The sequence below is a fragment of the Anas platyrhynchos genome, chromosome 6 (genome assembly GCF_047663525.1).
Source record: "Anas platyrhynchos isolate ZD024472 breed Pekin duck chromosome 6, IASCAAS_PekinDuck_T2T, whole genome shotgun sequence".
NCBI lineage: Eukaryota > Metazoa > Chordata > Aves > Anseriformes > Anatidae > Anas > Anas platyrhynchos.
In genome coordinates, this window is record NC_092592.1 from 9,257,098 (window position 1) to 9,278,424 (window position 21,327).

At 37.6% G+C, this 21,327-nt stretch overlaps 1 protein-coding gene across 2 annotated transcripts in view; it reads right to left on the reverse strand.

Annotated features, from left to right (window-relative positions):
- Positions 1-330: 330 nt before the first annotated feature.
- Positions 331-21,327, reverse strand: part of LOC101804258 (solute carrier family 22 member 15-like) — a 31,258-nt gene continuing 10,261 nt past the window's right edge. The window contains exons 7-12 of one of the 2 annotated variants that reach the window (XM_027463805.3): positions 20,555-20,695; positions 18,731-18,816; positions 14,682-14,790; positions 10,239-10,311; positions 9,594-9,752; positions 331-8,586 (exon numbers count right to left, since the gene is read on the reverse strand). In XM_027463805.3, coding sequence (XP_027319606.1) covers positions 8,527-8,586; positions 9,594-9,752; positions 10,239-10,311; positions 14,682-14,790; positions 18,731-18,816; positions 20,555-20,695 — 628 coding nt within the window. In that variant the 3' untranslated portion in view covers positions 331-8,526. Of the gene's footprint in view, positions 8,587-9,593; positions 9,753-10,238; positions 10,312-14,681; positions 14,791-18,730; positions 18,817-20,554; positions 20,696-21,327 lie in introns of those variants that run through there. The other variant, XM_027463806.3, reaches the window with a different exon arrangement.

The window sequence follows — 21,327 nt, forward strand, 5'->3', positions numbered from 1 at the left end:
TCTGCACAACAATAAATTTCAATTAGAGGAGGAACTTCTCTCCCTTTCTAGGATATTCTTGCACGCATGAAGATAGCAAGAGAAAACAAACTAGACTTAAAATAAAAGAGCATTATTTAAAGTTACACAGAAATATTTACTGACCTTTATTGGAATTTATTACTAATGATGAGGCTAATTTTCATTGATGATTAGGGAGGAATAGGCATGATTTCTTACTTGAGATGGCTGGCATTATTGTACATTTCCAATTGTTGACTGATTTTATTGCAGATTTCCAATTGCATAGTTGTGTCATTGTATGCAAAGAAAAGAAACACTGAACATGAATAAACTCCAGAATATTTATATGGGTACTAATAACACATGCAAAACATCCTGTAATAAGCAAACACCACAGTTCTACGAACGCTCAGGATGTACAAGAATGAACTCGAAAAGTTTACCAAAAATAACATTCCCTGCAAGTCCTACACAGACACCGATGAGCAAATTTATTAGAATGGAAATGATGAGCAGATGTGTACATTGTCACTGCAGATACAGATATTTAAGCACAGAAGACTTATTTCTCCAATATGCAAGACACCTGGTCACTCCAAATCAGCTACTTTAAGGCCGCTTTCTATCTCAGTAACATTAACCTAAATTCAGAATTTGCTGAAGTTCTGCAAAATCAAAATCGTATACTGCTACAATAAAACCTTAGAAACTAAGTATTGCTGCTTGTGAGACAACTACGGCTCTTGGGGATGAGATGCCAACTGAAAATTCACATGTGCTCTTATTTGCCTTCACAGGGTTCTCCAGCCCTCCCCTCCCAGCCATGCTGGTCCCATCTCAGCCACAGGGAGGACAAGGGGGCACGACTGCTTTCTCACGAGGTATGCCTAAGGGCACTGAAAGATGTGTCTGCTTCATGATATTCCTAGATTAAGCCATTGCAACTCCTGTCACCACACTAATACCTGTTTTCCTTGGTGCCTTTTTGTTGATTGTTCAAATTAAATAGTCTTAATAAAAATTAGACTAGAGAGTCCACATACAGAGTACTGCATAGCTTTCCTAACAGAAGTATTACTCGTAATTAGATGACGTATCTCCATCAGGACAGGCACTAAAATGGAAAGGACTACCACAGAGATTTGTGCATTAGCAAAGTAGCAGGTGCTAATCAAAAGGGTAATAACTAGCAGACAAAACAAAGCCTAAACACCAAAGATTTAATTCATGCCATATTTTCTATGCCATATTTTTCTATGCCATATTTTCTAAATCCTGTGCAGGATTTAGTAGAATACCTGCTTATGCTAACCTGCGACACGCACCCTACCAAGAGAAAGCAGGTGTTAAGGTTGAAGAAAAGGATGGGTGGTAACTAAGAAGATTTAATCACCATCTCCTTACCCTTCAACTCAGTACTGCACATCCAAGTTGACCTTCTCTTCAACCAGAGGTTAAGTTTATGCCTGCACTGACCCTCTGAATTTTACAGCAGCTGCCATGAGGCACCGAGCCATTGTCTCAGATTTAAGCACTGCTAGTTATAGGCAACAGCCCAGGGAGAGAGCTTTGAATGCAGATGGAAAGATGTTTTGGTGTCCTTTTTTCTCCTAAGCACTAACAGTAAGAGTTTCTTCTCCGTCATGCAAAAGCAGCTTTATTCTAGTTCAGAAACTGAAACTTTCCAGCAGACTATCCACTTACGGCCATGATAAATCAGAATTGAAAGCGATAAAGCCCTGGGCAGAGATTTTTTTCTTCTTGTCAGTTTTCCTTCTCAATCTCAGTAGGCATAAGAAAGCACACAATCATTAGCTGATCAATTAATTCAATATCTCACTACAACTTTTCCAAGGTAGAATTCTGTTCTAATAACACAGCAAAGCGTTTTACTCCATACCTGGAAATTAACTAGTGCAAGGTAGTCATATGGGAAGCAGTTTTTTAAAAATCACATATATCCGTCACAAAGTACACTAGAAACCCACTACGAGTGTAATTATTATATAATTAGCTGTTTGTAAATGCAGCAGTTTAATCATGTTCAGTTAACCACATTACAATTGAACACTTGATAGTTAAATGTATTGTTAAACTGAAGAACACCTGGAACACATCATTAGTTCCACTAACAATAAATTAACTTTAACTAAAATCTGTCACTAATAATTATTTTCCTTCCTTCCTTGTGTTCCACCAGGATTAAAATAATAAATAGCCAGTTCAGATCAGCAATTTGTTAAGACATGATCACAGGAGCCTGTCTGCTGCCAGTTTTACTTTTCAGTGATATATTCATCAGCAGAGATGACCATCTCCTGCATAAGTTACTGTTTCTCCTCGCTTTTCATTTTCGTTTCCAAAAACTAACTTTTATCTGCATTTATTTTTTATTATTATTTGTTCTGTGCTTGTGTGCGTCCATGTAAGAACTACCAGGTCAAATGTAAAAGGTTACCTCCAGATGAGGAGCAGGGAGAGGTGATCACGTCTCTCTATATATACATATAAGCAGCTGACTGACTATTCTGCAAATCGAGATGCAGGTTGGAAGACTTCTTTCAAGCTGGCCCTGCACATACCTACACCCTGACAGTCCCTGAGGCAGTGTGGTACAGGGCATGCACACAGTGTTTCCATTTCTACACTCCAAGGACTCTGACAAGCTGCGTAAAGTGGAAAAAAAGAAGAAGAAAAAAAAAGCAGCTGAAGTAAATTCCTCCCAAGCTAAATACCAAGAAATTGCTCTGCAAAAGCACAATCCCCAGGAAAGCCCAGGCACTCCCCATGACAGAGCCAAACAGCAATGATTAAAAGGTGCCTGGTCTGGCCAGCCCGGCAGGCAGCTGAGCCCAGCCACCTGCAGCTCCCACGTTAGCAAGCAGGCCTGTTGCAAGGGTGACAGGAGCTGGAGCCACTTTCCAGCTCTAACCTCAACCATCTGGGTCACTGTGCCCACCAGGGAACTGGTCATGAAAGTTAAAAACACCTCAAACCCCATTAAAGCAGCTCAGGAATTGAGTTGCCATCCATTAAATGCAGAGGTTGGGTGACATTTCCTGAGACAGAGCCAGGCACAAGCTCCTGCGAGTCAGAGCGGTCGCTGTGACCCCTTCTACGGAGGCTACAGCTGCTGCTTTACCAGCAGGTCTTAGTGCAAGTCAAACTGGGCACATGCTTGGAGAGTTTCTTCACATCAGCACTTCAAGCCTTTTGCTTACCAATTTAAAAAGACAGGCAGATGCAAAAGTGAGAGGCCTTTGAAAAGCATCCATTCACAGAAATAATTGGAATATTTTCAAAAGAAGAGAAACCTGACAATACAACACATACAACACTAAATTGCAGGGTGTATCTTTAGGTCAAACACTCCTATTCACTGCCATTATTCCCAATCACTGATATCTCCATTGCAACTGAGGCAGCAAATCTCAAATGATGAAAGGAAAGAAACGTAACATGATGACAGACCACTGAACTGAATGCCATCTCATAGCCTTGCTGTCAAGCGCTCAGTAGGCCTTAAAAAAGGGTTGGACATTTGTATGAACAACAGCATACACTATTGTAAAGATTAAATTAGGGACTTAAAACAGATGAAAGCCCTCTGGAGCTGCAGCAGACACCCTGGTGGAAGGAGCAGGATGTAACCTCGCTGTTGCTGGGTCTCTGGCAACAGCATTCAGAGCCAACTGCCACTGACTACTAACACCAACTATTTATAAACCTGCCCAACCACAAGATAGAAGATGGTGAAAAGAAACAGCTATTTCTTTCAACCTGGACACATACAGAGTAACTTCATTTGGTGTACACAGATTCTACTTTCCTTTGGTGTGCGGGCAATATACTGCAGTCTCTTTCTTTTCCTTCTCATGTAGATACAGATGAAAATTCCATGAGGCATTTGATCACTGTGGACTGTATACTAAAAAAAAAAAAAAGCAAAGGAAAGTAAAAAATGATGTGAGAGCAAACCTGTGACAACCAAGGAATGAGGTGCTGCTGATGCAGAATTTCAGAGTTAAAAAGCATGTAATCACCAGTTTTTACCTGGAGCCATTCATCACAAGGATATTTACATATATAGCCAGCAGGATGTTGACAATGCTGCTATCTGGCAGCCCAACCAGTACAGAAAATGCCAGCCCAAGTGCCCAAAGTTATTGATGAAGTTACTTGTCAACCAATGTACTTAGTCTTACCTGTCATTAGCATGACTAGGTTGCTATTATGTGGGAAGATGTCACTGAAGCAGTGTTTCCCAGACTTTTTTAGGAGAAAAGCTACAAAACAAAACAGCCTCACATCCATTTGGACTGCTGCAGCCCAAACTGTCAAAAACAGTCCAGGCAAAGTTGTACTGCACTTTTAAAAGCTACTGAAATTGCTCCAACATTTGTTTTCTGATTTATTCATCCTATTAGCAGCTTGTTTTCTAAACCAGGAGACTTCACAGAGGAACAGGACCACGCTTAGTACAGAAATTACTGGAAATATTTCACAGCAAGTTAAAATGGGCCTGACATAATTCAGAATCACACTACCAGTGTGCTGGAGTTAGAAGCATAATTTAACTTCTAGTCACCATCGACTTCTCAGCCATATTTCCCTTTCCCTCACAAACATCTCCAGCTATTGTCACCTACCACCCTTTTCAGGTGGGCACAAGCAGGAGTCCCACTACATAATACAGCCTGCACATTCCTTCACCAACTTGGAAGTCTCGGTAGAAAGAACTGCTGCTACTGCAAGAAAATACCAGATTTATGTATAGTTTGCCTATAGCTGTACGTCTGTCCACTATTTTCAGAAATTTAACTCTAATGGAAGGATTGCATCTATCAAAAATCAACTCTAAGAAATTTTACATCTCCTGTAGTAAGTGATGCAAAGATGACCTTCACAATGAACTGCTGCTAACTCACTGCATGGAAAAAAAATAGATCTCTTGCATGCTGTAATACACAATACAATTATTTGCCTCAAGCAAACTCAAATTGAATGGCAGAACCAGCTGGTTACAGATGGTAGTGTGAAAAGTTCACCTCCTTCTTTCTCTGCTGCTTAGCTGCAAGAGTATTAGTCAACAAAGCAAAGGATTATTTGTACTTCACTGTTCAGATTAAAAAGGATAAATTCTAAAAATTAATCTATAGCCTTCACTTCAAGCAATAACATCCAGTGCTCCAGCAAAGGAGGAAATAGCTTTGATGAAACATCAACTGAGATAATGAAAAGATCACTCAGATGAGCTTAACATGAATACGGTGCAAAGTTTTCTTTTCTGAAAAAGGAACCCAACCCCTACCTTTGTACCTGACCTGATTTAAAAAATGATGGGGGGAAGGGGAGGAGGATGTTTAGATGAATTGCTGGCTGATGAGAAAGTAAAACAGAGGATATTTGCCTGCTAGGGAAATGCTGTTCCACAGCGAGCCGGTCATCAGGATAGCCACGGAATGAAAAAGGTGAAACAAGATGGTATGAACTAGAAGAAAAAACAGAAAATATTTTTCAATACGTACAATTAATATTCTTTTTGTAACTAATTCTGATTGCTCTCACTCACCAGCACCATGTTTGTTTTACTGGATAACCGAAGGATTAAATTCTAGAATAGAATAGTTCAGCTGGAAGAGACCTTTGATTCTCTTCGAGTCCCACTGCCTGACCACTTTGACCAAACTTGACCAAGAATTTAAGGATAAAGAATGCATAATGACAGTGAAATGGCATCAAAACGTAGGTGGAATAAATGAATATTGTTTTTAAGGCTTTTGTCTGAAACACAGTAAGAGCAGGAAGATGCTGAAGGGAAAAAACAAAAAAAAACTTCAAATCAGTTTAGAGACAAACAGAAAGAAGGGCAATTTCACAACTAAGTGCTAAAATGCTGAAGACATTGTTCCAACACAGAAACAGATGAGCAGTGCAGATGCAACATTATACTCGAATTTCTACACACAAATAAAGCGCAGGAGAAGAGCTAAAAGTGATACTTAAAGATGGGGATTGTGAACTAATGTGTATAATTAAGCCACTTAAATTAACTCAGCTTTGTGTTCTTTTTACAGGGAAATGGAAAGCAATGGATAATAGTCCCACACTGCGTATAGAATTTAGTAGGACATTCCTACCAAAAATGCTTTGTCTTCATTAAAACTAATGGGGAAAAGTTGTTCTAAATGAAGAATTTCTAACTTTACAAGTCCAGAAATTTTAAGGGATGATACCTATTAAAAAATGCTGCCATTTTGATTTGCTGTGACACATACAGTAACGAAAAGTAAGGAAACAGTTGGTTTCCTAACTTTAGCACCCTGTGAAGTCTAATACTCTAATCACATTAATCCAACTGAAAATCCATTTAATAAAGCTATAATTTCTCTATTTATAAACATATGACTGGAAAAACACTCCCCATCCTCCCCCAATAGCACCTTTTTTTATCCAACAATAGCAAAATGTAGGAAGGATATATAAAGTTAAAAATGCAAACCACATGTTAAACTCAAAAGATAAGATGCAAAAATGGGAGTTGATGTTCCCCTTCATATTCTCTTTTGGATGCTGGAGATGAAGTACCAAACCATCCAAACAGCCTACACACACAAAAAGAACTTCAGGTAGGTCGTCAATCCACCAAATTCACAGAAGTCACACTAAGTAAAGAAATCATTAATTCCAGGTGAAATGAAGCAGAAAATAAGCACTTCAAAATGCAAATGATCTTTGTTTCCTGGTTTTTGTTTCCCATTATTCCCACCCCATTCACTCCCCCCTCTCCCACAGGAATAAACAGCAGAGGAAAAAAGCTCTGGTATGGGCTGATTTATTTAATGTGGAAGAAACAGATTCTCACCACATAATCCTTCACAATCCTTCTGCTCCAGAGTCTTCTCTCTGCTTTGGGAATACAACTGTATATTGTTCTATTCCATATTAAATTTTGTTAGTTATAATAAAATAATTGAACAGTAACCAAAAATGATGTTTTTTACCATATCCCTGCTGACCCAATTATCTTTAGAAGAGGTATAATTAGTCACTATAAATGTTAATGCAACAGAAAGCATTAATTTTTTTCAAGAAAAAAATCAACTCAGTTCCTCAGAGTGAAACATGACAAAAATGATGAGTAAATAAATGATAAAAGTTTGCAGCATATTCTACAGGCTGTTTGCCATCAAGCTGCAGCCCCAGAAAATAAATAAATGCACACGCAATCCACCCTTATGTCAACATTATCTAGGTGTTCTGATTGCCAGTTGATTTTCACCTCGTGGGGACCTAATCTGGCTGTTTGTAAAGCACACACAGATAACCTACATGCAGTACAGCGAGGCATCCAGGCAGAGCAATCCGCATGTACATTTATATTCATACATACGTAAAATGCACCCATACTTGTATGGGTGCACTTATTTGCAGAACTATTATTTAACTGTGAAACTTGCTCAAAACACACAAGCTTTTTAGTAACGTTTTCCTTACAGATTCATTAAATAATAGACCAAAACCAAAATGATAAAAGTATTCTTCAAAATGCCTTGGTAAACGTCCTTGTGACAGCAGCACTCTGTAATACCGACAGTAAACTTTTTTTTTAAATAACAAAATTGCATTGGCTGTCGTAACTGTAACCTTTATGATATACCTATTCCAACATAAATATATTGAATGACAAGCAAACTATCCTCCCCCTTGAAAGAATGTCACATAGGAAATTCATATAATTTGGGATTATATATTATTACATATATTATACAATATATGACACATTCATTAATTTCCAGTTCCACATGTACAGCTAGAGCTAATAACCTTTTGACTAAAAGGTTACTCATCCCGTCCTTTAAGTGCACCTTCTCCCCATCTTAAAGGCTTGACATCATTTTTCCCAATATAGCGTTATTTTAACTTTACATGCCTTTTCATGTTCAACTGTATCAAAAAAATATTTCTTCCCACAATGAAACCCATTTATTCTCCTTTCAGATCTCCTATTCAGGCTTCCTATGTTAGGCATACAAAGACCAACTACATGAAAATCTTTGGTCTCTTCACAATGAGGTATACTGTGATTTACAGGCAAAAACCCGGTAGAGAAAATTAGCATACACAAGATTGCTGTTACTTTTGACCGTTACAGCTTGTGTGAATATGTAAGGCCATCTAAATTTTACATCGTACACATCACTTCAGTTGCAACATTTTATTATCTGAAGCTAGCAGTTATATTTTGTAACATAAATTAATTTAATTATTCATTTATGAAGCCATAGAGAAGTCCAAACATCCAAAGTATGGTTTTGTTAAGTCATTATGTTAAAGCACTGATTTGTCACTTCTTTCCTCACAAGCTTTGATCAACTTTTTCCATCTTCTCACCTTGCCTTCACATAAAACTGTTCAGCATGCTATTAACAGCATTATACACGAGTCCTCCAACTTTTCCACTCCGATATATACAGCAAGACTCTGCCCTTCAGCTGTTACAGCACCTTCTCAGTGGCGGCCTCATTTTTTCAGCACAGGGAGACCTTCTGAAACTGAAGTGCTTTCTTCCAGCTGGTTTGCCTGTCAGACAGGAAAAATAATTACTGAAAAAACGATTATGTCTTATTTTTCTTGTCCAATTTTATAGGCTATGAAATGTGAAAAACAGAATCCATTATTAAAAAAAAATAAGTAGTGAAATGACATTCAAAAAGCACAGAAATGAGTTTTTCCCCCATTTCAGCTGTATGCAGTATTGACGTGGATTAAGATACAGTAAGCATAAACTGTGGGTAATATGACTGAACTGATTGAATATAGTAACAACCAGATAATTAACAAACTGCCACAAAGAAAAACCACAAGGAAAACACATGTTCTTTTTTATCTCTACTAAGCCTCCTTTGTTCTAAGTTAATGATTTCTTTGTTACAGGAAATTCTTTTAATTTTTTATTCTTTTAAAAAAATAATTCCTCTATGAAGCTGTTCCCCAACTTAGTAGATATACCTCCCATTTTCTATTGTGTGGTTGTTGCCTGTTGAAACAAACAAAACTTCAATTTCCCATTTCAAACGATTATTTAATGCCTATCTACAAAGGGAAAATGCTTGAAATGGCTCTAAGCAAGAGGACTAATAATGGATTAAACATTTCCTCAAATACACATTAATTCTAGATTATATTCCATTACAAATCACGACAGAGAAAAAGGCACAATCCAGTAATTTAAAATACATCTAGTTGTTTTACTATGAGTACAGACATGTTATTGAATGTGATGTCCTTGATTATCTTAGATTGCCTTAAAATTGATTTTCTTTAAGCAAACAGAATAGTATTGATTTACATAAAATTTAATATATATATATATATGTGTGTGTGTGTGTGTGAAGGTGTCTAGCCTTCTCATCTTTAAAAGCCAAGCAAAAAGAATAAATTTCATCTCCACTTAATGTGAGAGATAGATGGCTTTTAAATGTTCATGTGCAAGTCCATTCAGGCACAACCTAAGCAATATGTGCTAAATCATGGTTTACGTAAGATAAAGGGAGAAAAATGGAATACAACAGAAAAAAATACTCTGCCTTTTCATTTATAAGCACTCTGTATTTGGGACTCTGAAGATCTTCAATGCTCTCTGCAATTGGCTTATTCAGTGTTTCTGGCAGAAGGAGAGTGAGGAATCCTGCTGACAGCCCACTGATTCCGAACACCACCAATGGTACAGAAGGGCTGAGAGATTTCTGAAATTAAAAATCCATAACAGAAAAACATCACAATTTCCTGCTCTTAAAATACATGATCCATGTGAACTGCAGTCAACACTGAAAAGCTGAAACTCTTCCATGTGTGCAATTATCCATGTACTAATAGAACAAAGAAACCCAATAAATGTCATTTCTCAGAAATAGCTTCATGGGAACTTTAATTGTTTACACGCTAAAAGCACTCAGCTACAGAGTGGGCATTAGCAGTACAGAAAGCATTGCATGATAATCACTTCACTAATAGATGAAATATTAAGACAACACAGAATAACTAGATTCCTTCCAAAAAGGGTAATACACTAGGTATTTTCAAACATCTTGTTCATTATTTCTAAAAGCTGATTTATTTTTTTCTTGAAAATATTTTTTCATGCAACATAGACGTATGTGGTACCAAAATGAGCAACATGCTTTTGAGAGAACCTAACACATTTGTTACGTAAAAATTAAAATCAGTCTTACCATAGATGGCACAAATGGAGCCAGAATGCCTCCAAATCTGCAAGACATGGAACAGACACCCAAGCCAGCATTTCTGTTTCAAACAAAGGATGAAAGATACGTAGCTTCAGAATACAGAACTGCAACATGTGGTAGCTCTGTCAGAAATGACCTGTGTTTTGTTTAGTTTGTTATTGACTGTATTAAAATTAAAAAGAAGGAAGTTTTTAAAGCCATCCAGCAGTTACTTCAAGATCTTCTACTACTGCTAAAAGGTCCGTCACACCCTTTCAAAACCCTAACAAAAAGCACTCCTTCACAACAGCTTGAACAGAGCTCAGTTTTCCGGCCTACCATACAGGGTAATATAACTGGACATCCCTGTGCTGGATGGGGAACGATTTCACAATTTGGCAGGACCTTCAGACAGAACAACCCAAGTGGCATCTCCTATTTCTTCTGTTGCCTCAGGTTAAACAGATGAAAAGTCAGTGCTCACCTCCAAACAGAGAAGAAGTATATGCTACCTTGAAGCTTGAAAACGTTTGGCCGGATGTGTCACTATAAACTGCTGAATTCTGCACAACCTTCCATTTTCAGGCAGGTTTGAACTAATCTCATCTAGACTAAATGATAATAAAGCATGGCTTAGAATGGCAGGGCCCTCCTTAAGAAATGGACAAAAAGCCCCAAAGCCTTTCATTTGCTGATCAAATGCAGAAATCTTCCATGTTTGTATCACCCCTAAAAATCTTCTTACTTCAGAGACTGACACTGGCAGCGCTCATGCGCTGGGCAGCGAGAACCAGCTCACAGCAGCTGTTCTCCTTCCCACATCTCCCAGTTTCTTCCTCTCACACGACTGAGCTTCTCCCCCTCAGCCCATTTCCTTTTCCTTCTCTGAACGCAGGAAGACAGCGCCAAGATAAAAGACGACAAGCAGAGAGGTGACATGGGTCACCAGAGCACCAAAACCACCCACATCCACCACCCTTCCTAATGGCCCTTTGCACAGGTTACAGGAAACAGATGATGGAAGGAGCTGATGAAAAGCTAGTGACTTGAGTGTAACAATAAATAGAAAAGCAACCTATTCTCTATTCTCTCATCACATCCTCCTGGGAAAAGGAAAATAGCAACCCACACTTCCTCACTTTGAAGCAACATCGATCCAAACCCCAAAAGACAAGCCCTATCTCCTCCCCTCTGTCAAAGTCCCTAAGAGATGAGAGATTCCAGTCAGTAATCCAAACCATCCATTTAGGAGCATCCTTCCCACAAACCCTAAGTCTGTCAACACCCAGAGATAGGCCAACTTTTTTCCTACTGAGAGGAAGCATGGCAAAAGGTGATCATACAAGCAAAACATTTTGTTTGAATTCCAATGCGAAAGGAAAACAGTTGTTAAAAGACTTTGGGACATAATTACCCCAGAACCCAGCATAGTTTGGGCTATGCGGAACAATGTTATGGCAATGCAAAGGAAAGATGCATTCCTGTTCAAGAGCTGTGGGAAGCATCCAGGAGGTGCTGAGCTGCTCGCAGCTGCCCACCCACCGCCGCTCTCACCTCGGTGCCTTGCTTCTCCCCTGCTAACCCTGACTGCTGCCCTCGCTCCCACCACACCACGGAGCTCAGCGCTGAACTAATGCCTGCCAAAATAGCTCCACAGCCAGGGTAATCACATCAGCCCAGGGCTTTGCTCAAGCCAATTAGTCCTGCTGCAGCTGCCTGGCTAGTTCCATCTGCCACGCAGCACTCCTCTAGCTGCGCTGCTCCGCCAGCACTGCCTGCACAGCGAACAACCCCGCACAGGTGCAGAAGTCTGTCTGCTGCTCACACACTGCACTGTGCTTACCAAGGATTGTTCACCTGAACACTCCTTGCGGAGGAAGCCAGAGACCAGAAGGGGAACCACTGACAGAAAAATAAAGAACATGTTAGCTTCCCTGCAGTGAAAATAAGCATATACGCTTTCTGATGATATCCTAGGCAGTTCAGTGCCCCCACTCTGATTGTACACATTATGTACAAGGATAGCATAACTTTGCAACCATTTTCTCAAAAAACAAACAAACAAAAAAAAACCCTGTGATTTACATCTTTATTACTAGAGCTATGATTTCATTCTGTTTCCATACACTGCAAGATAACCTTCCTTTTTGCTCAAAAAACAGAAGTGATTATTTCTATTTTTAACTTTCTGTTCTCCAACAGGTATTGTAAAGACACATTAAGAAGGGAGGAAAAAAGCCCCAAACATGCACACACTTCAGTTTGCAGCACTTGATTTCTAGCACGAGATGCATTTTTCATTCCTCCAAGTACCAAATATCAGGAAAAAAATACGTCTAGCACAGTCTTCAGGCTTAGAGTAATGAGAAGGTTTAAGTAAGGAGCCGTACTATTGAAGACATGCAACTTCTCCGTAGAATATCCAATTGGAAAAAAAAAAAAAAACAAAAAAAAAACAGTTTATTCCACCTCCTCTTTTCTACCTCAGAAATGGGACACATCTCATCGCATGGCGTGGCAAGGCTCCCTGCTGGAGGAATGCCGGGATCACTACAAAGCTTTACAAAGACCACCAGATGGTGCTGATGTTTTATCTTAAAATTAACCATTTTCCAATCACTGTTCTTGCATTAACTCTAATATTTGTAGTTAATTAAAATACCAGAGAGATAAACACATTTTTGAATATATAATGTGCCACATGTGGGGAATTTTCATATTGTCTAACGTATTAGTTTTTCATATTATTAAGCACAATCTGTCTCAAAGAAGCTGGTGATTTTCTGAACTTATTCTCACATTTCCTCTACTAGCATTCCACATCTTTGACACGCAGTGACTTTTATACCACAATACTAGTGCAGATTCTCAAATGAAGCAGCAATTCCACAGATTAACAAAGCCAAACCAAACAAACAAAAAAATCAAACATCCTCATCACTAACATCTAGTTTCAAAGATGCTGAGACACTACTGCAATTCCAGCTAGGTATGAGTTAGACATGTACAATACTTGGCCTTGAACACCAAAGGAACTTAAGAAGGCATTAACATAAATTACACAGTGAAACAAAGAAAAGCTGAGAAATTAAAATCAGATTTGATTCTCAATTCTCAACTCCAGAAAAACAGAGGTGACGGTAAACAAAAACAACAAAAATAAATAATAATAGTAAAAACATAACAAAAATAGTAAAAATGATAATAATTTAAAATAAATCAAGAAAGAGACCTTAGTAGGACACAGAAGTTTGGATTGAGAGAATGCAAGCAAACCTCCAAATCCAGTTTCAGTCAGCATGCTTGTGACGTGTATTAAACCTAAACCTTTGCCAAGGATGACAAGCTGAGTAGCTAGCAACAGCCAATCCACCTCCACCCTCACAAGTTTTATTGCAAAAACTGTATTCACAGTCTAGCCTCTGTAACATATGGGAAATGGTGAACTTCAAAAGAAATAAAAAGCCAATCCAAGCAGTCTCCCACTCTCCCTGCCCCTCTCCCCACAAAGGCCCTAGTTTCCTGCAATCAAGTGATGGGTGTCACCATCCTTAGAAATACTTCTTAGATGCTAGAGGATGCATCTACCAGCCAGGACACCTTCCTACTCCACTCAGCATTTCATTTTCCTTCTCTCTGAAAGGAATGCTCAACTTTTGAAACGTGCTATTTTTGAGCCACTAGTGCAATATGGCTCAAACTCTGAACATGTACTTGGAGTATCATTCAGAAAACCACATGGAGCTGAGATGGCAGCTGAGGATAACAGGACTGGGAGGCATTTATTTTCCTGTCTCAGGTTTATCTCGGGACAAAAGGAGAGAGCTCAGCCTTACAGAGTTTGTTAGGAACATGAAAAATAAAGTAAGGTTTTAGCCCACTTGTTCATGAATTAAATGTTATAAAGCAAATCATTGCCATGCAGAAAGTATCAAATGAGTTGCATTATGAATACCTAATTAAGAGATATATAAAAGCACTTGTTTTTCAAGAGGCAAACAAACATAATTATGTTGGAAATTTAAGTACACAGAAGTACTGTAAATAGTCCTTACTGCACATTCTGTATTTGTAATTAAGTTAGCATACACTTCCATCACATCATTATCTTCAGTTCTGCAACCTATAATTTTACTTCCCGAATCAGTAGCATAAATAAGAAACATGGCACCTACCATTGCAGAGCATAAAATAAAAAATAAAGCAGCCTTTATTTTATTTTTTAAAAAATTCTGATTTAGCCCTAGTGGCAATTGCCAGAAACCACCCCAGTAAGCACACTGCTGCAAAACACAGAAGGACTAGGAGAAGCCCTTTCAAGCTGAGACAAACTGTCTCAATTAAAGAAAGAATTCATACTGATATTTCAGGTAAAAATAATCACATCAGCAATCAGGATCACTGCGCATGGAAAGGCTTTGCATTTCCTTACAAACTCTGTTCAGTTACCTCAATACTGTTGGGTAGAGTTCAGATGTATAAATATAGACAATGTTGAAAGCAGCGCTGACCATCATTTTTCCACACAAAGCTAACAAAGTGGGACTGAGGAGCAAACCTTTCAAGAAAAAGAAAATAAATCCTAAGCATATACATATAACTATATAGATTATATGTATGTATACATAAATATTTTATATAAAAGTATACTCATATGTAAAATGATATCTTATAAAAATAATATATAAATAGTCTGTTTTGTTACTCTTTTTACACTATGTTGAAAGCATCTGGTCCTTTTTAAGAGACTTTCATGCAAAAACAATGTTTCATATATGTGCTTTTTTTTTAAAACCACACACACAAATAACCATACTTCTTTTCTTCCCAACTAGCATAAAAGCTAGCAGAGGAACAAGTATGTAAACGTATATTTAGGGACAAGACAAGCACCAGTTATTTATTTTTTAAGGGGTGGGTGGATTCTAAAAACTATCATAGCTGTAGAAGGAAAGGCCTCCAGCTCCGCAGACAGAAAAACCTTACCACATAATTGCATCTTTTGACAAGCACAAACAGACAATAAAAGCTCCTTAACTAATATATTAAATTAAAACCATTACAACTTGATTCACCTCAGAAGCTTATCTGCTCCCCGGGGACATCTTGTTGGAACTTGAGAAGCAGCAGCCCTGTAATTCTGAAGAATGAATGCTAACGCAGCCTCCTTTACTCGTAAGACAACCTTTAGCTGACCGAACCAGAGTGGATCTTTTAAAGTTCTGGAGAAACCTGATTTCAGTTACAATGACTTTGAATATGATCATGTTTGTACTACCTATTTTAAAAAGTAGAGAATTTATTTTTTTTATTGTTAAACTTGAAAAAGGATGAATGCTCTGATCAGGTGCATTTCAGATTCTCTTCCCCAGCAGTGAGCTCAGCGTACGTTTCACTTTGGATCAAATGATGCTAAGTAATGTGAAAGTCGTATTGCTTCTCTATTGTTTTTCCTTGCAATCTTTCCCTTGAATATTTTCAATTCTAGTCACCTGATCAAATCAAATTTTATTTCAACTGCAGCACAAATTCATTTGTATGTAAACTGAAATCCAGAAGCTTGATTTAATTTTTGTGTGATGCATTTTTGCAGTTATTTCCATAATTCATGCAAAACAGATATAATATTTTTCACCCAAGCTCTCATTTTGCTCAGTGAGAACTCAAGTATTACATACAGTTGCCAAATGCAATGCTGCGAAGCTGCTCTTCAAAGCCTTGCTGGCTGCCATCAGAAAGCTGGGACATACCTTTTCTTTCATCAACCAAACATGAAGCAATGAAGAAGAGATCTGTAATTCTCAAATGTGTCTTAAAACGTACTGCTTCTCTCCCAGGGAGACTTAAGTTAAACACTGTATATCCATATACATATTCGAAATACAGCATTAGTGCACTTAGGAAGTTCTGGTCTTACTATCAAAACAGAAAAAAAGAGTCTGTCTAGACAGAGAAATTAGCACCCAGAAGCTCAGGAGTGAATTTAAAGTGCACTTTCTTCTCCACATTCACTCCCCTAGGGGAGGCTGAAGGCTGTCTGCATGGGGAATTACTGCAGGATTAGAAGCACACTGTAAATTCACTGCACGTCAGCATCCTTTGTAAGTAAGCTCAGACATTTGTTGCATCTTCCTCACTGCAAAAATATATTTAGCAACTCTTACGCAACACTCCATTATTTTCTCTACATATGTAACACCACTAAGCAGGAATGCACTCTTCTCCTATGGGGATTCCAGCGACCAGTTATTTAAAGGTCATTTGCTAGATCCAGCCAAGCATATCAGTGCAGCTTCTGTAACATTTCTATTCTATTTTGTATAATATCCTCTCACTTGAATGTCTAGTAGTAGCAATGTGTATGCAATTTTGTCTGAAATACAGCAGTTGGTGCAACTTTTCCAGACTTCGGTCAAAGACAAAGTTGCAAGTTCTGACTAAATTCAAGCATTTGAGTTTATTTCTATAGACTAATTTTCCACTAATTGATCTATAGAGTATAGGGCAGCAAAGTGAGGAAAAATGGTAACAAAACAGTGCTGATGTTTAAGAGTTTGTAGAACAGGAGTTAGTGATCAGGGTTTGATGCCATCGATGTCACTAAGTCTCATTTGCAGTGCCATACTGTAGATTCTCACTCGGGATGTCATCTTTATCAGAAAAAGTTCAGTTAAACAGCACTTTAGGACTAAAGGAGTCTTTAAGTTTACTTCAGAAAAAGTATCCACAAGGAAAGGGTAGTTCTCAGCACAAAAGAAAGTACCAACATCAACAGAGGTTGAGACAAAACTGAGTTAAAGAACTGGAAGCTTTCTTTCTTCAGTCGAAAGCATATCAACGGAGGTCACCAAAGGTTATGGTTGTGTTCAGTACAGCCAGGTAAATTCTAAGTGAGTTAGCCCTGGGCTAGGAGTGTGCTTTGTCTACTATAGTATAAAGCAACACAAAATGGAAAAGTCTTCCTGCTTTACAGCAGCTTTTGAAAGAAAATAACATTCCAGCTCAATTCCCCCTTCACTGCCACTCTCCCTCAGCAGCTCCCAATGTGATATTTGTATCACTGAACCCTCACTGCATCCACGGAAGTGACTCATCTTCATCATGCTCAGAGCTGAATTTCTTTCTGCTTGAGAAATACAGATCATTCTGGGCCAAGAACCAGGATTACTCTTACCACAAAGGAAAATAAGAACTTTTAATGGGATTAAAGTCAACTCAACTAAAAAAAAAAAAAAAGACAATTTCCTGGAATTTAGCAGTTCTTTATCAATTACTACCCTATCCTGATTAGTCACTAGTGCTTTTCTTTCCTTTTTTTTTTTTTTTTTTTTAATATATAATGAGAAATACGAGCAGGGAAAAGATGGTCTCAATAAAAGGAACAACAAAATGTCTGAGGATTTCAATTCACACAAGCATGGCAAATAGGATTACAAGATATTTTTTATGTTTTTTTTTTCTTACACTTTTCTGCAGTTAATTTGAAGTGGATGTCAGACAGCATTTATATCTGTTAAAGATAAACACAACCTAAGAAACCTACTTTGTAATCGCATCACTGGTGCTCTATCGTGTTAACAGTGAAGTTAATGGTGAAGTTAAAACATTTCTACTGAGGCAATATTATGAAAAACAGAATCTGAGTGGCCACTTATATTAGTCATTTAGACCTACATTTTCAGTGGTTAAGGTACATACTAGTACAGAACAAATGCATTCAAAAGGAAAGACACAGGAAAAGAAAAAAAACATCCATGAAGGTCACTGATGATGACAGAAAAAAGACAACTTTTGAGATCAGAAATATTTGACAATACTCTGTTACCACAAGTTGTCCTCACAACTGCACATTGCAGGAGTAGAGTACAAAGCTGAGAAAGACAGCAAGTTTCTTGCCACCCCATGGCTTCCATACTGCAATTGCAACCTCCATCTCTAAGTTCCAAATACAAAATAAGTGTGTTGTTGTTTGGTTTTTTTCAAAGCTTTAGGGGGGGTTGTTTTGTGTTTTTTTTTGTTTGTTTGTTTGTTTTTGTTATCTTTTTAAGTGATGAGTTAAGCTTTTAATTCAGGGAAGTCTCACTTTCATGTTCACTCTCATATTTCTAAAAACACTGCATGCCACTAGAAAATATGTAAAATTAACCTTGGTGTCTCATACCATCAAGATCTAACTAAATTATAGCCCTGCAGTCTTGTTATTAAAAGCAACATTTTAAGGTAAATTGATTAACAGGGATGAATGAATGCAGTGTCATATTTGAAACTGAACATGATAGGTTGTTCTGACCTTCTGAGAGCAAAGAGCTTGGAGTCAGACAAATGTAGTCAATTAACAGGTCCTAGTAAGGGCTAATTATGTCTACAAAAAGCAATACAGACAAGACCCTGGCTACCTGACCAGCCTTGAAGGGGAGAGTCAGGAAACAGTCATTATTCAAATAAAAGCTGACAAAACAATGTAACTAATACCTACTTTAGCAGCACTACATACTTACCAGAGTTTTTTGGTAAAAACATGGTAAACATACAGGCAAATCCTGCAAATATCAGAAAGCACATCATAGTTTTACGTCTTCCAGACCTACAAGGAAAAGAGCACCCAGATAAAGACAGAAACAAAGTCCTTCAACATATTTTGAATCCCCCTGCAAAACATCAGCTGAAATACACAGTAACACAAGTTATACACCTATCATACTACATTAAGTGCTTAAAATCCTACACTGTTTTTCCAGCTCTGTGTACCAAAGGCCTCCCACAAATGCTTTCCTACTTCTAGATTTTTTATTTTTTAGAGCCCATCTACTTCAGCAACAAGAATTCACAGACTTTGTTTTTGCCACTAAAAGGTATCACAGTGCATACACACCAACATCATAATAATTTAAAAAGTACTTCTTGTGCTCCTTAATCCGTATTTTTACAAGTTGACATGAATATATGCAGTTACAACAAAGAAGAACTACTTTGTAAGCTTTTTCATTTAACAGTATACATGCAGAAATAAGTAAAGGTTGTTTCTACTACCTAGAGCTATAAAATAAAAAAGTAGTAGACAGGATAGAAAGACACCAACCCATCACTCCATCTGCCACACTTAAATGTTTCATAATTACCTTCATAGGCCTATAAATACATCCTTAGCATTAGTTTGCAGGCATGTACAAGAACTATTTACACTCGTTATTTCATTAATTCTCACAGCTACTTCTAACCACTATCCCTAATTAGAAGAACTGCAGTTACTCTATAAGCGACTAAATATTTATTTTTAAAATCTTCTAAATATTTTTGCAACAAGACAGCTGTACCTAAAGGAACTGTTCACTATAGCTGAACAAAAACAGAGCAGCTGGCTTGCCACCTTTTTTTTTTTTTCCATTAAGTGCATAAAACTACATATTCCTTATTTCAAGAATCACAAAAAAAAAAAAAAGCTTGCCAGGTAAACTAAAAATTTCAAAATACGAAGAAATTAACATGTAGGAAAATATTTGTGCTGTTTGTGGTTTAAATGCATGTCCTTAAGTTTTCTAGGTTTCGGGTGAAGGTTGGTGTTTTGGTTTTTATTTATTTATTTATTTATTGCTTGGCAGAGTCTACAGCTTCTTTTACTGCCAAACAATTTGTAAATGTGATATCCTCACCTTGATGAAGAAAGTCATTTTTCCACTGATCTCAATGAGACCAAGACACCATTACACAACGCTCAAACAGAAGGTTAGATGAAACCCCGAGTAGCTCTGTGCCCTGACACTGACTATCCAACCTTTGGAAGAAAAAAAGTGCCCAAACAAAGGATGGCCTGCAAACACTGTAAAGTATGAAAAGACATGGGCGTCAACTATCCATGCCTTCGTGGTAACTGAACAGCTCACCCGTCAAAGGTCTCTTTGAAAAATTTAAGTGAAAATGAACAACACTAAAAACTGTTTTCAGTTGTAGTTTGTAGACTTTGTAGTACACCAAAGTCACTCTGAACAGAATAAGTAATACGCATATACAAGCTATAGATACTTAAATAACTGAACTACGCATATTTTTTTCATGAAGACCAAACTTGTTATTTTTAATAACACGAATCATGGAAAATCCCATGCCTTGAATAATTCAAACTACGAACAAAACTAAAGAGTGGCAAAGGTAGAAAATTAAATTCCCATTTCAACATCAACTCCAGAACCCCCTGCAGCTGACTTAATCCATAAAGAATCAACTGGTTTAGAAGAACAGTGAAGTATCTTCCCCAGAAAAACATCAAAGTTTTTCTAGGCTGTCTACAAATATATGCAGAAAACCAGGAAGTAAGTTTTTCTTACCAAGGCTTCTCAATAAAGAACATGCAGAGTGGAAAAGCTGGAACTTCCACAAGGCCATAAAGAGCCACATTTAAATAAAGATTTCCTCCTAATTCACCAGCATTTAAAGTTAGCCCATAGTACACCAAACTGCAGACATACCTAAAAATAACCATAAAAGTTAGATTGCAAGCATATCTAATCTTTAAAGGTCAAGATTTAAAAGGCAAATTATGCCAAGTTATAGATTAGCTATTTTCAGTTAATGCGTTAAGAAGAGGCTCTTATTTTGCCCAAAAGGAGAAATAAGACAAAGAGAATAGCTCCTATTTAAGTAAACTATGTGAAAGAAAAAAAAAAAAAGGCTCATACACATACACAGCATAACTTCTGGAATTTTCTATCATCTTTGTTTTTTTTTTTCTAGATTAGTTAGCTGATCTTTCTGTGCTGACATCATTTTTTTCCCCAGGTTGCAAAAGCAAAAAAAGCACCTAATATGCTATCTGCATTTCATATTGCCCCCACTTTTCCTGCACTGAACCACGTGTTCTTACATCTCATTTCCTACACTTATTCCAACTCTTACTCCAGATCTCTATTCCACATAGTGCTTCCTAAAACTGGCTCAAATATATATCCTCTCAATTTCTGCTTTGGCTTCTCATTTCACTGAAAGTAAATATTATGTTTTCACCAGATTATTTCTTCACAGGCTTTGCGGCAGATTCTAAATAACATACTGAAACTGCAACAGCAATAATAATGAAACATCAGCTTTACAACACACCATT